Source organism: Oryza glaberrima, chromosome 9 (assembly GCF_000147395.1).
Source record: "Oryza glaberrima chromosome 9, OglaRS2, whole genome shotgun sequence".
Lineage (NCBI taxonomy): Eukaryota > Viridiplantae > Streptophyta > Magnoliopsida > Poales > Poaceae > Oryza > Oryza glaberrima.
The window spans coordinates 16,726,223-16,740,507 of NC_068334.1; the positions used below are offsets into that span (position 1 = coordinate 16,726,223).

Sequence of the window (14,285 nt, forward strand, 5' to 3'; positions counted from 1 at the left end):
AAGCCGCAGACCGCCGTCCCCTCACTCGAGCTCATCCAACGGCGGATCTAATGGGTGATCCGGGTGGTCCCCAAGCCACCCAAAAAAATTAGCGACCCAACACGATTTTTTTTGGTAAAAAAGAAAAAGAAAAAAAATCCCGTGAGGCTGAAGCTTCCAAACAAAGCGACGCCGTTTCTGCTCCCTCTCCGCTACCGTGACTCCATCTCCTTCTCCTCGCGCGATTGACCGGTTGTACCAGCGGCACCATCACGCGTGTATAGCACGGCGGTTTGTTGCTAGCTGCTCCTTCTCTTCCCTACTTCCTGGGGATCAAGTGACGATGGGCCAACAACAAGCGCAAGGAAGCAAGGGCGCCGGAGTGCTAGTGCGGCTGCGGCGGCCGACGGCGACGTGCAGCGATCAGTGCCTGCATCTAGGGCATTGGTCAACTGGGAACTGCGCGAGCTACAAGGGAAGGAACCAACAAAGAGCTTTAGGGCAGGTGATAATTAATTACTCCTACTGATTAGCAGATTAGAACCATATTAGGCATTCAATTTTCAGTTTTGACTCAACTCATACATCTAAAATTATACTATTGTATTGTAGATTCTTAAAACATAACGAAAGATGTAGATATTTCATCTCATTTTCAGAAACATGTTAAAAAATGCTTCTGAATTACTCTACTTCCTTTCCTAGTTATGACAGAAGAGTATACTCTAAACAAGATGCGGAAGAAGTGGTTCTATTACCTATATTTATATTGTATATATTTAAATTATTATATCCGCGATGTTTAAAATTTTTTATAAGTTGGACCACCCATACCATAAATTCTAAATACGCCGCTGAGCTCATCGGTAGCCGTCGTCGTCGGTCCGCTGCACCTCATCCGCCGCCGCTGCAGTTTGACTGCCACTTGTCATTCGCGCTTCCTCCTCCCAGACGGCAGCACGACATGGAGCGGAAGGGGGATGAGGGGGCAGCGCTGATCCGATGCAGGGGAAAGGGAAGGGAGAGGAAACATAAGGCCACTAACGGGTGGGTTTCACAGGATGACTTAGCAGATTGGATCAAATCAAAACGCCACGTCAGCGAAACCGCTCTCCAAAATCACCCAGAGAGTTATCGGTTTTAATAGTTGGGTGGTCGACATATCCTGTATTGTAGTACAGCGATACCAATCAGATTCGTCACCAGTTAAGGGAGTCAAAATGGACTTATTCCCCATATTGTCGGCTTAGTAAAGCCCACTGAGCTAGAAGCCTGGAACATGTTACACGTACGTTTTCAGTGTAAAGGGCCTGGAGGGCATGACAGTCTTTTCGACCTTGTTAAAAAATCCAAGCACGTGTTGTGCGCGCGAATGAATGGCACACTACATAGCCTGGTAGACGGGCAGTTTCCCTTCTTCCCGCCGTGGCTAGCTGCTGCGCGCTGACCAGCTAGCTGCCAATTGCTCCCTGTGAGCTGCGTGCTGCGAGAGGTCAAGCTAGCTGTAGTGGTCATGGCGAGCGTCCCGCTCCTCGCGGAGTGGCCGGCCGGGAAAGAGGAGGAGGGGCGCGTCCGGCGGCGGCTGCCGGCGTTGGCGAGGGAGGCGTGGGAGGAGTCCAAGAAGCTGTGGGAGATCGTCGGCCCGGCCGTGTTCCTGCGGCTGGTGCTGTACAGCTTCAACATCATCAGCCAGGCCTTCGCCGGCCACATCGGCGACCTCGAGCTCGCCGCCTTCTCCATCGCCAACAACGTCATCACCGGCCTCAACTTTGGCTTCCTGGTAAGTGGAAATTAATTAACTCCCTAAGCCAATCATATATCTTGCTGCATTACGACTATATTCTGTTTATTAGTATATTCTTGCACTCCGGACAATCACTGTTGCTCGATCTTTGCGAGTGTATATATGTATGCCCCTCTGAACTTTAACTTGCAAATTTTGGGAGCATTTACCATTTAGATTACACTTACATATGTTTGTATACATGGGTGAAACTGTCTCGGTAATTGGTGATGAAATTAATAATCATACACTATATTTTGAAACCTACAAGCCATTTTCTAATTGACAACATGCATACTTGTGTTTGTTAATTAATTGAGGCACATTCATATACCACGGCGTGACGCATTTATTTTGCAATATTCAAGATCAAGAATGTACTTCTGCCAGTTGATCCCGTCCTACGATATTTGCAAAAACACGAACAAAAGAATGCTCTCGTGGAAGGACTCATGGTGTATATCATACTTATACAAGGTACAAGTAAAACAGAAGAAAACTGAATGCGTGACTGTTACCCCTTAGAAAAATGGGCACAGTGATCAGGTCTTGCTGCAAACAATTGCCACTAGTTCTATACAAACATGGCCAAATAAAAGAAGCCAATTGAAGTTAAATAAATCCGTCGAGTCAACTTAACTGATCTGGTTTTTTCTCCAAAAAAAAAAAAAACTGATCTGATTTTGTGGTTGGTTCAAAACTTCAAACAAAACTATTCGGTTCGTACAACATGTGAGCTGTTGCGAATTTGTGCGCTTCATGTAGCATTTGTAGCGTGCAATTTACACTAGCTGCACACTCCAGGAAAAGCAAGACGCCATGACTAATAGCATCACCAACCACCAACAGATGCCTAAAAATGTATCCCCTAATTAATTCTGATTCCTAATCAGGTTTTATATGAATAGATTCTCTCCTCTAACATATATCTTAAAAATTGACTCAATAATAAAAAGTACATTCACCATGCCAATAGAAGTAACAAAAATAGCTCTCCACCTCCTCCAGGACGCGATCCAACCCCCATGCATCACTCGGTTAGCACCACATCAGCTATATTAGAAGTCGGCGTGCTTTCTTACTAGGAGAGAGTGATCAGAAGGATAGGGAAGGGGATTCCAATTTTTTAGCACCATTTTTGAGCACCTAACAAGGGAAATTATCGCAGACTAACTTTTATAGAAACATGAAAATTAAGGATTGGAAAGCATATTGGGCATTTGTTAATGATGTTCTCAATACACGCGTTAAAACCAAACTAGGAAGGTATGCGCGGGCCACTTATATTATTAAAAGGTAAGATTATTGTTTGTTCATAGATTAAGGGCAAAGTAAAGTTTGGATGATGCTATTTTATAATAATTTAAGGGTTCTATTTTTTTTAAGATATCTTAAAAAACCATTCACAAACTTTTGAGTAGGAGATGGTTTAAGTACTTACGATTTTTGAATCATGTTTCTTTTTTCTCGAGTAAATAAGAAACTATTGCTAGTTAATTATCATATAGTCCATCTATATACATACCGTGTAGTATGGCCACAAATGAAAAATGCAAGTGCAAGATACTCAAAATTCTTTTGATTAAATCGTCTCATGAAAGAGTATGATATAGGAATAAAGGGAGGGAAGCATATGCATGGGAAAAAAAGAAGGAGAAAAAAATGAAAAAAAGGGAGGGGAAGCGTACATACCCATGCACGTAGGTGCGTACCTATGCCGCGGGAGGAGAGGTGGGACCTCGTAGTATTTAGTTTGTTCTAAGATCAATTTAATCTAATGGTTTATAATATTGGACCTAACGATTTAAGTGAAAATCAAGAAATAGATACTTTGATTTTTTTTCTTAGAATTTCTAATATTTGCCCTAATTTATTAGAGCACCACGTCGCAGCTTGAGAGCATTTTAGTGAATTTTAAATGACTTAACACATGTAATTAGAATATTAACTGCACAATATATATGTATGGGACGTATGGTAATATTTGTTCCAGGTTTGTCCATCTTTATATACATGTAGAGTGAAATTAATTTTGTCGCTTGCAAGCCATTAGATGTCTAATTAATAGAAATTAATTTTGACACCTATTTATAATTGTTCAGAGTAGCTCTTACATATTCATTTTACGACTTTAATGATTTATCACCATGACTCGTATGAAAAAAATATGTAGTACTTAAGGTTTAGGATAGCTGAAATTAATGAATTATATAATTTATGTGATAGCTATTTAAGGGTATAAACAAATGAATTGACTTCTAAAAAGTTAGAATATTGTTTAAAGAAGACACTATTTAGAAACTTTGAAAGCGTGCAAACAAAAATCCAAAATATGGAATCGGGAAAAAAAGAAAGGGCCTTAAACTCCCTTTATCACCCTTATCGTAGGAAGAGTTCTATTAATATTCGTCAATATTATGCTTACATTTATAACATAATGATTCCTTTCACCTTTACGAACAAATAGTACAAAATCCAAATACGACATAACACAAATACATTATAATTATTATGTAATCAACTCTCGGTTTCAACTTAAACAGAGCTAATTAGTGTTGAGAAAAACACAACCCATGGTGCTTAATTATTCTCTCGCTGCATCATACCTTTAATTTTCTTTTCATGTTATTAACAAAATTAATCATCTTCATATATGATTTGATGTGTGGCAAAGCGGTAGCTCTACAGCGGTTGTGATCACCTTATATGTCTCAGACACTACACCTTGTCACACATGCGAAAGGCAAAAGGTGCAGACGTGTATTGTGCAGCGGGCAAAAAGAGAATTCCGGGCGCTTTATTTATTAGAAAACAATAGATCCGATGATTATAATAATAAGTCCACCAATTCTAGTGTAAGTGTACATTAGTTAATATAGATTTTAAATTGTTAATTTAATGGGTACACAATATAATGGTGTAGACCTTATTTTAAAACAGTGCATTACTTGAGAATAATATACCAACGTAACATAAAGTAAATCCGATGATTTATATAATGGGGCCATCAGTTTAAGTGCACGTATAAATTAGTTAATATAGATATAGTTTATATTAAGATGGGAGGAGGATAGGTGGGACCCATGGTATTTAGTTTGTTTTAAGATCGATTTTATCTAACGGTGTATAATATTGGACCCACCAATTTAAGTGAAAATTAAGGGGCATATATTTTTCTTTTTTCTTAGAATTTCTAGGATTTTCTCTATTTTATTAGAGCGCCACTTGACAGCTTGAGAGCGTTTGTAGGAAGTCTCATGGACTTTTAGTATATAATAGATTCATGTCTCCACTACTATTTTCTAGTTGTCTTTTAGAAACTACTATTTATTGGAACTTGTACACCTGATATTTTGAAAACTATTTTTCCATGCTGGCTTTTTTAGATTTTAGTCTTTTTAAAACTTATTTTATAAATAAATCTCTGAAAAAACTTATTTAAAAAATAGACTATTTTTCTCGGCACCAGGGTTTTAATGTCTTGGCACCGATAATCTCGTCCCGCGTGGTGGCTAAGTTGCTGACTTGGAGGGGTTGTCGTCGAGGACCTATTGTAAATTATTTCTTTTTGAAAATAGTCGAAATGTAAGGATTTTTCTTATGAATAGGCCCTTGGCTCTAGCCTCTTTTGCATCGAGGGCCTATCTGCATTCTTACCCTTTCCATAAAAATTATTCTATAAATGGGTCTTGGCACCGACCCTTCTACATATAGGCTGCTAGGGGGTCAAGGGTGTCAGCACAAGCGTTGTGGGCTCTGAGATGTTGGACATCAGCAGAAGGGTCACTGGCGCCAATAAAAGGATCCATTTATGAAATAAGTTTGTCAAGAGATCTATTTATAAAATAAGTTTTCAGAATAAGCCAAAATGTAAAAATTCAAATCCTACCATGAGGGTGCACTCCATAAATACTTCACAAATCTTTAACTATGTATAATTTATAACATAAGTGTTTTAAAAACATGAAGACCATATGCATAGATTTTTATTAAAAGGTACTTCAACAAAATAACATATTTATTGATATCTAATATATTGAAATAAAAAATTAGTGGTCAAAGTTGATTCTTTAGAGATTGTGTTCTTATCCAAAATGATAAGGATTATCAATCCGGAAGGAGTAGAAGATAATATTGTACTTTAGAGTTTAGACGAAGATGATTATATTTAGATTGATTTATAGTTCTTGAACAGTACGGGGAAATACCATCATAATTTTAAATGTTACTAACACCGTCATAGGTTGAACATTGGTATTAAGAACTTGATAAAATTAAATAAGGATATGTTGTGATTGGTTAAGAAAACCAAATTTGAATGGCGAAAGGCTATGATTGGAATGTAGGTGAAAAGGTTGATATATTTGTGATACTTTTTGAAGATTTTAAGTTGTTATATTTTGGAATAGAGGGAGTACTATTATGTGTTACCTTGTGCAAACTTAGGGCTGGAGGTATCGGAGATATCAAAACTTTATACTGTGTTAGAAAATGTCCCGGTACCTTACGTTCTTTTTTTAATAGATGATGCTGTTAACTTTTGACCATATAGTTGATCAAAGACAAATTAAAATACAGTACTAAAACATTAATGTCCGTACCTTCATGTTAGGTTTAGTCCTACATCGGTAATTGACGATGGAGGAGCACAACTTAAAAGGTGGGGGCGGTTCTCGTCCATCAGACTAGTCTTTTGGGTTGTGTAGGCCCAGGACCCAACAATCTCCCCCATCACCAGGGTTTACCTTACCGCCGGTAACCGCGGTAACCTCCTTAAATTCAAATAAATTTAAAAAATAATTTGAATTTTTGATAAATTTTGCACGGTTTTTCAAGATTACCGCGGTAACCGTGCTTACCGCCGGGGCGCGGTAACCCCGGCCCCGGCGGTAAGATAAACCCTGCCCGTCACATATCGGGCCCAACAACTTCCCCCGTCACATCAACCCATGTGACCCCGAAGACTTTTACCTGGCCTCTCCACCATGTGACCCATGGAGATTGTTCCGGGTTCCAAACCTTGGGCTCTGATACCACTTGTTATAAAATCGGTCTCCGTGTTGTCATCGTGTTTTATCTCCTATTGCGTTTCTTACACGTTTGGTTTCTGATATGATTTCGGGGCCGGTTTTATAACACTTCATATGGCAGCTGGGCATGGCTAGTGCACTGGAAACACTCTGCGGCCAGGCCTACGGCGCAAAGCAGTACTCCATGCTTGGCATCTACCTACAACGTTCTTGGATCATCCTCTTCGTCTTCGCCGTGCTCCTCGTCCCGACCTACGTCTTCACCGCCCCGCTGCTCGAGGCGCTGGGCCAGCCCGCCGCGCTGGCGCGCGAGGCCGGCATGGTCAGCGTGTACATGCTCCCGTCGCACTTCCAGTACGCCGTCCTCCTGCCGCTCAACAAGTTCCTGCAGAGCCAGCGCAAGAACTGGGTCACCGTGGTGACCGCGGCGGCGGCGTTCCCGGTGCACATCGCGGTGAGCTGGCTGCTGGTCAGCCGCCTCCGGTTCGGGGTGCTCGGCGCCGCCATGTCGCTCGGCGTCTCCGGCTGGCTCGTCACGCTGCTGCAGCTCGCCTACGTCGTCGGCGGCGGGTGCCCGGCGACATGGAGTGGGTTCTCCCCGTTGGCGTTCGTGGATTTGTGGGGTTTTGTCAAGCTGTCCGTCTCGTCTGGAGTTATGGTATGGTAAGTACAGAACCGTAATTAACTATAGTTTCTAAGCGGCCAAACATTATTAACAGGGGCTTGGGATTAACTATTTTGACAAACTGCAATCTGCAAATGACCTACGAAATTTTGATGGCATGGCTTCATCTCTTTGTCTCTGCATTTGGTCTGTAGTTTGGAGACTTGGTACTACAAGATACTGATCCTGCTCACAGGACACCTGAAGAATTCTGAACTTGCAGTGAATGCTCTTTCTATCTGGTAAATCCTCCCTCTCTGCCTTGCTCATGTTTCCATCAGATCATATCCGACCTCTAAATTTATTTACAAACGTATTTGCCTAACCATCGTTACTGCATCTCCTTGAACAGTATGAGTTTTCAATCTTGGGAGATGATGATTCCAGTGGGATTCTTAGCCGGCACCGGGTAACTGAACTCACTGAAACAACATAAGTCACTACGCTGCACTCTAGTTTCAACCCACAGAATGGTTGTCTGAACTGAAAGTTTACCTATGAATCTCAAGGGTGCGAGTGGCTAACGAGCTTGGCGCGGGCAATGGGAAGGGAGCAAAGTTCGCGACGATCGTGTCGACGACGACCTCCTTCCTGATCGGCCTCTTCTTCAGCGCGCTGGCGCTGGCCTTCCATGACAAGATAGCGCTCGTCTTCTCGTCGAGCAATGCGGTGATCGACGCCGTGGACAACATCTCCTTTCTGCTAGCCGTCACCATCCTCCTCAACGGCGTCCAACCTGTTCTTTCAGGTACATTTTGGTACACCCTGCACACAGGTTTACAAGTGCAACCACACCTGAATTTGTGTGCGCTTGTCAATTTGCAGGGGTTGCTATTGGTTCAGGGTGGCAAGCGGCAGTGGCCTATGTAAACATCGGATGCTACTACTTCATCGGAGTTCCTATCGGTTTTCTGCTTGGTTGGAGTTTCAACCTTGGAGTTCTTGTAGGGTTCCAATTTTGATATCCCCATACTTTTCTCCTTTCCAAAGTACACATGGATTTTTGCTCTTTGATTATACTTTGTCATTTTATTTCTATGTTCATGTGCAGGGAATTTGGGCTGGAATGATCGCTGGCACTGCAATCCAGACTATAATTCTGGCGCACATGACCATTCAGTGTGATTGGAACAAAGAGGTGGGTCGATTTCAAGCCTATTTGTTAACTCTAGTACATTCAAATATGAACTTGTCCAACTTGCTGAATTTTTGCAGGTTTTGCAAGCAAGTGAACGCGTCCAAAGATGGGGGAACCCAAAATGAACAGGAGCAAGTATATTATGTGTTCGTACTAGCAGTATTGTGGATTGTTCACTGTATCAACAGGTTTTCCATGTTGGAGAATTGGGCTTGCTTGCTTGAGTTGCGGCTTGTAATTTGTAGAACTTTAGTTTAGAATTTGGTTGGTTGCTCTACTTGCTTGACGCCTTGTTCAGTTGTTCACTTGTTCGTCTCCCTATCACTTTCTCTAGTCGGAGTCAGCGGCGGTGCGTACACACGTAGTAATACATACTCAGCATTCAACCACCCGATTCATCAGTTTCGCAGAGAAAAATCCACCAATTGGAAGCAACTACCTGGTAACCCGTCAACCGAAGCAAAAAACACTAGTTTATGGTAGGAAACAGGTCGTCGTTTTTGGAGTGGTTAGTGTGGCCGTTTGGAGCAAAAACGTACACAGAGCAAAGCATCAGTGATGAACTGACGATGTGATTAATTTGCAGATGTTTTATATGGAGGGTGGCGCCAACCTGCGGTTTAACAACACGCCACGTTTATTAAGCTATAAAGCGCAAGCTCGGAACACCCGTTGATCGATGTGCACATAATCAACTAATTGCCTGGGCAACGATGTCAATGCTTACATCCACGCGTAGAAGCCACTAGATTCCAGTTTAACAATTTCTTAGGTTTTGCAGGTCGGTATCATCATATCAGAGTGTGGATTATTTCAAGTTAAAAACTGTAGCACACGAGCCTTTTTGAGCCGAAAAATACGTGTTTATGATGCAAATATGACCCATGTATTTCAAGTATTTGCATCAAGTGTCCATCTCAAAAGAAGAAAAATAAAATAAGAAAAAGAAAAGAACCCACAGCAAGTGTCCTTTTCTAGTGTAGGTTGGACAACTAGTTGCAAACTTGAGTGAAGACGTGGAGCGAATTAATGTAGAGCTTTCACCTTCATCAATCAAAGGCCGTTGATTTCATTTAGTCATCCAAAGTACAAATATCTCGTAAAGAGTAGTAATTTACAAGTTGTTTCAAACGACCTTTCAAAATCAACAAGCAGTTCTAAGTTCTAAGTGTTCTAACCGGTGTTGGATCAAGCATTCAAAATACAACCAAAATCTTGTACTCCAGAATATCCATCCAGTACAACAAAGCACAATAATTACATACAAATGTTCTCTCTCCCTTTTCTTTTTTGAAATTTGAAGCACAAAACTTAAGGAGGATAGAGAGTTACCATATTTTTTGATGAAAAAATTCGTAGCAGAAAATATGATAACTATCGCCGTGTGGAAGACCACCGCGTGGAGCCGAATCGGACGGCCTCGCCGCAGCCGCCGCCGCCGGTGAGGACGCGGACAGACATGCTCCCGGCGGTGCCCCTCCGCACGAGCCGCCTCTCCTGCTCTGTCCTGCGCAGCACCACCTCCTCGGCGCGCTCGCGCAGCCGCCGCGCCTCGCCGACGACGGCCTCGTCCAGCCCCGCCCACTTCCAGTCCGCCGGCGACGACGTGCTCTCCTCCACCTGCCTCAGCACGCAGACCAGCTCCACCGCGTCGGCCAGGGTGAGGGTGGCGAGGCGCTCCCCCATTTCGTGGACCCTCGCGGCTATGTTGCGCTCCGCCGCGACGCGGTCTTCTTCGGCGAGCCGGATGAGCTCCCAGATGAGGCCGTTGTGCTGCGGGGCGGAGGAAGGTGGCGGGGCCTGGCGGACGGCGTCGGCGACGGACGCGTAGGCGGATAGCTCGGCGATGACGTGCGGGTTGGGAAGGGCGATGAGGTAGTCGGCGTCGGCGGCGTCGGTGGAGGAGTCGGGGAGGAGGAGGAGAAGCTCGAGGAGGCGCGCGGAGAACCTGACCCACGTGGCCGCGGCGAAGGATCGGCCGAGCGGGAAGGCGGCGAGCGCGAGGGGGTTGCGGCCGGAGGCGGGGTGCCGGACGAGGGCGGCGACGAGCTGATCGCGGAGGATGAAGGCGCCGCGGGCGAGCAGGATCCGGAGGAGGACGAGGCACTTGAGGGCCACGGCGGCGTCCCCGTTGCCGGAAGCCGCCGCGCGGAGGCGGTCGGTGAGCGCGGTGGCGAGCGCCGACGCGGAGAGGCGCGAGCCGCGGCCGAAGGCGAGGAGCGCGTCCAGGTGGTGCGCGGCCGGCGGCGCCGCCGGCGGGTGGTGCGCCGTGGCGCGCGCCACCGCCTGGTGCGCGTCCGCGGCGGACGCCGGCGAGGAATTGGCCCCCGGGGAGGAGAGGAGGGTGGCCGCGAGCCGCCGGAGCTTGAGGCCCATGGCGTGGCGGTGCAACGCGACGCGAGGTGGAATCGCGAACTTGCGAAGAGGTTGGAAACAGCAAGGAAGCTATAGAACTTCGCGTGGCGTGGCGGGCTTAGATCTGACGCATCGCAACCGATGGGTTAATCGTGGCCGTCGATGGGCTTGACCGTATCAGTTTTTGGATCACGGAGGCTTTGCTTATCCTCGTCAGGCAATTGACCGCTTCTCTTGCTTTTCTCTCAAGGTCCACTCACCAGTAAACTAATTGAATGGTTGTACTCCGTACAATGTACTGGGATTGTTCCATGATGCACGTGCCGGGCTGGGTCAACCTACGATGTGATCGACATTTCTCGCTGCACATGCGGTTGCTCCATCACTCTGCCCACATATTGTTCATGCATTATGTTTGTGAACAAATAATTTCTCACACAGAAAAAAAAAAGGTATATCATATTTTGTGTGAAACTTATTTAGGTTCATGTGTATGTCGACGTGTATGCCTGCGAAATGTGGGGAAAGTAATGATGTTCCGCAGGGTACTGAGGGATGTTGGTGCAGATTATTCATGCATGTATCAACGAGTTCAATTCCTTTGATTTAAGTCAGAAGAGTTTAGAGTCACTTCATCAGGTGTTAAGTCAAAGGATCTCAAACCGCATCACTCAGTACCTACATGCGGTGGTGCTACACTGCTTCTTCTCATGGACTTAGAAAATTACTAAAAATTTTCTGTACAAATTCGAAATACATGATGGGCTGGGCTAGCGGGCCAAGCCCTGGGTCTCTTCTTCAGGCCACGAGGCCCGCGAACCCTGTTCAGCGCATCAAGTTCATCACGAAAGATGTTGGCAGCTCGGCAAAAATTATGTTTTTCATTTTCATCTTTATTGCGAGACAATTCTTTTTTATGGGGGGAGAGTAAAGATATATTACTCAACCAATGGATTCCTTACAGAGAATCTGAGAGATTAGGCTACAAGAAATCAGAGATATGATCAACACGAGCTTTACAAGCTAACACATGGCTGGCTTGATTCTAGGATCTCTGTATCTTTTTTATGGTGACTCCTCTCTCATCTTCCAGCAAACATTTAATCTCGCTGACAATATGCGAGAAGGCAGAGCGATCTTGGACTTTTGAAAGCGTCAAATTAACTACTGACAAGCAGTCTGTCTGATGATAGGGAGATAATATGCGAGACAATTCTTCACAATCAGAAACTATGTTTCTATATCTCATGATTTTGATAGTTCGTGCCGTATTTGTAAATCTATTAGTTCATTCGAACTGATCAAATTAGACTTGGACATAACAGTAGCATAACACTCATTTTTTTTAACCCAAAACGACAGACATTCTTAACCCAAAACGAGAACATACGAAGTTGTGCATATACAGGAGGAAAAAGTACACCGAAGGTCCCTCAACTTGTCATCGGGATAAAAAAACATCCTCAAACCGTAAAACAAGATATGCGGAGTCCCTTAACTATACAAAATCGGTCACCCGAGGTCCTTCGGTGGTTTTGACCACGGTTTTGGTCTACGTGGCGGCTGAGTTACCGTGGGACCCACGTGGACCCCACATGTCAGGGTTATCCACGTTAGCCTCCTCTCCCTCTTTCCCCTGTTCTCTCCCTTCCTCATCTCTCTCTCTCTCTCTCACTTCTTTTCATGCTGCCCGGGGCAAGGCGGGAGAGAAGGAGGGTGGCGCCGCGACAACGGCCGGCGAAGCGGAGTGGAGCGGAGGCACGGAACGGCGGTGGCGGCATGCGGGCGAGCGCGCGGCGGCCAGCGGATGGGGAGTGGCGGGCAGTAGGCTGCGGTGGCAGAGGCGAAGGCTGTGAAGGTGGCAGCCCCCTAGCGGCGGCCATGGTGGTTGTCGTCGTCGGCATCGGCGTGCCCCGCTTCTCCCGATGGTCGTCGGCGTCGGCGTACCCCGCTTCTCCCGGTTGTCGTTGGTGTCGGCATGCCCCGCGCCCGCTCCTCTCGACGGGATCCTCTCCTCCTCATCGGCATCGTCGTCCACCTCATCCCCGCCGGATCCCGCCGTGGCGCGGTGGCCGGCGTCCTCCTCCTCTTCTGCCGCCGCATCGACGGCGTGCCCCGCTTCTCCCTCCTGGCCGCCTCCACGGCGTCATCCATGCGGGTCCTTGAGCAACCGGACCCCACTAGCGAACTCCTGCATCAGCCCCTCCTACCCCAGCCTCTTTGCCATCACCAGCAGCTGGCCACTCTCGGCGAGCTCGGCGCACGCATCGGCGCCGCCAAGGTAGCATTCCATGACAAAGAGGTGCGGCGGCACTGGGTGGGGAGGTCCGCGGCGAGCATGTCGTCATGCTGGACCATGAGCCGGTGGAGGCTGCTACAGGATTAGTTCTTACTGCTCCCTCCCCGAGCCCGCACGCCGCCTAGGGGAAGCTCTCGCCGCCCAGGAGCCGCCGTCGCCGGCCCCGCGCGCCGCCGTGGGCGCCCCAGTGCCAGCATCCCCATGTCCTACGAGTGCAAGAGCAGAGAGCGAGAGGAAGGAAGGAGAGAAACAGAGAAAGAAAAAGGGGGAAGAGAGAGGGTGACGTGGACACCTGACATGTAGGGCCCATGTGGGTCCCATGCTGACTCAGCCACCACGTAGATCAAAACCAGGGTCAAAACCACCGAAAGACCTCGGGCGACCGATTTTGTATAGTTAAGAGACCCCGCAAATCTGGTTTTGCGGTTCAAGGACGTTTTTTATGCTGATGACAAGTTGAGGGACCTTCGGTATACTTTTTCCTATACAGGACAGGTAAGAGAGAGGCCCATATGTCCAAAGTCCAAACTTATCCATGGCCCATAAGCCATCTAATTCTGTCAATAATATAGAGTGGACCCACATATAATTTACACTTTGGGCCTGATTTACATTGGGCCATGAAAAGAAAAGAAAAAAAAAAGAAAAGGAGAAACAGAAGTTGATCCATGGCACATCGGCCGTCTAATCTGTCAATAATGCAACACATCGCCTGCAAGTGCACGGTGACTTTTGCCTCGACGATAATGCTAGCCAGTGGCATCTCGTGATTGTGCTTGTCAATTCACGGCTTTAATCATCCTTATTCCACTCGCCACCAATAGTGAATGAAGCATATAACATCAAGCATTAGATCCTTTCAAGATAAAAATAAGAATCCTATAAGGAAGAATCATTCAGATATATAGCTTTTGTTTTGTGGTCAGATCAGATGCCATCATCTCTAGTTTCTTCGATTAGAGTAATTAAAATGAACAATCAAGGATGATAGATATATGGAATCGCCCTGCCGGTCGCCGCTATGGTTGCGGAGACTC

General features: G+C 45.8%; 2 protein-coding genes across 2 annotated transcripts; one reads left to right on the forward strand and one right to left on the reverse strand.

Annotated features, from left to right (window-relative positions):
• Positions 1-1,418: 1,418 nt before the first annotated feature.
• Positions 1,419-8,872, forward strand: LOC127785162 (protein DETOXIFICATION 27-like). Its single transcript, XM_052312583.1, has 8 exons — positions 1,419-1,759; positions 6,914-7,455; positions 7,612-7,698; positions 7,809-7,865; positions 7,966-8,204; positions 8,282-8,400; positions 8,508-8,594; positions 8,672-8,872. The coding sequence occupies exons 1-8, from the start codon at positions 1,493-1,495 to the stop codon at positions 8,717-8,719; spliced, it is 1,446 nt and encodes a 481-aa protein (XP_052168543.1). The 5' UTR covers positions 1,419-1,492; the 3' UTR covers positions 8,720-8,872.
• A 917-nt stretch (positions 8,873-9,789) lies between these two features.
• LOC127785082 (putative clathrin assembly protein At4g40080) lies at positions 9,790-11,014 on the reverse strand. Its single transcript, XM_052312503.1, has one exon. The coding sequence runs from the start codon at positions 10,968-10,970 to the stop codon at positions 9,969-9,971; it is 1,002 nt and encodes a 333-aa protein (XP_052168463.1). The 5' UTR covers positions 10,971-11,014; the 3' UTR covers positions 9,790-9,968.
• Positions 11,015-14,285: the final 3,271 nt, after the last annotated feature.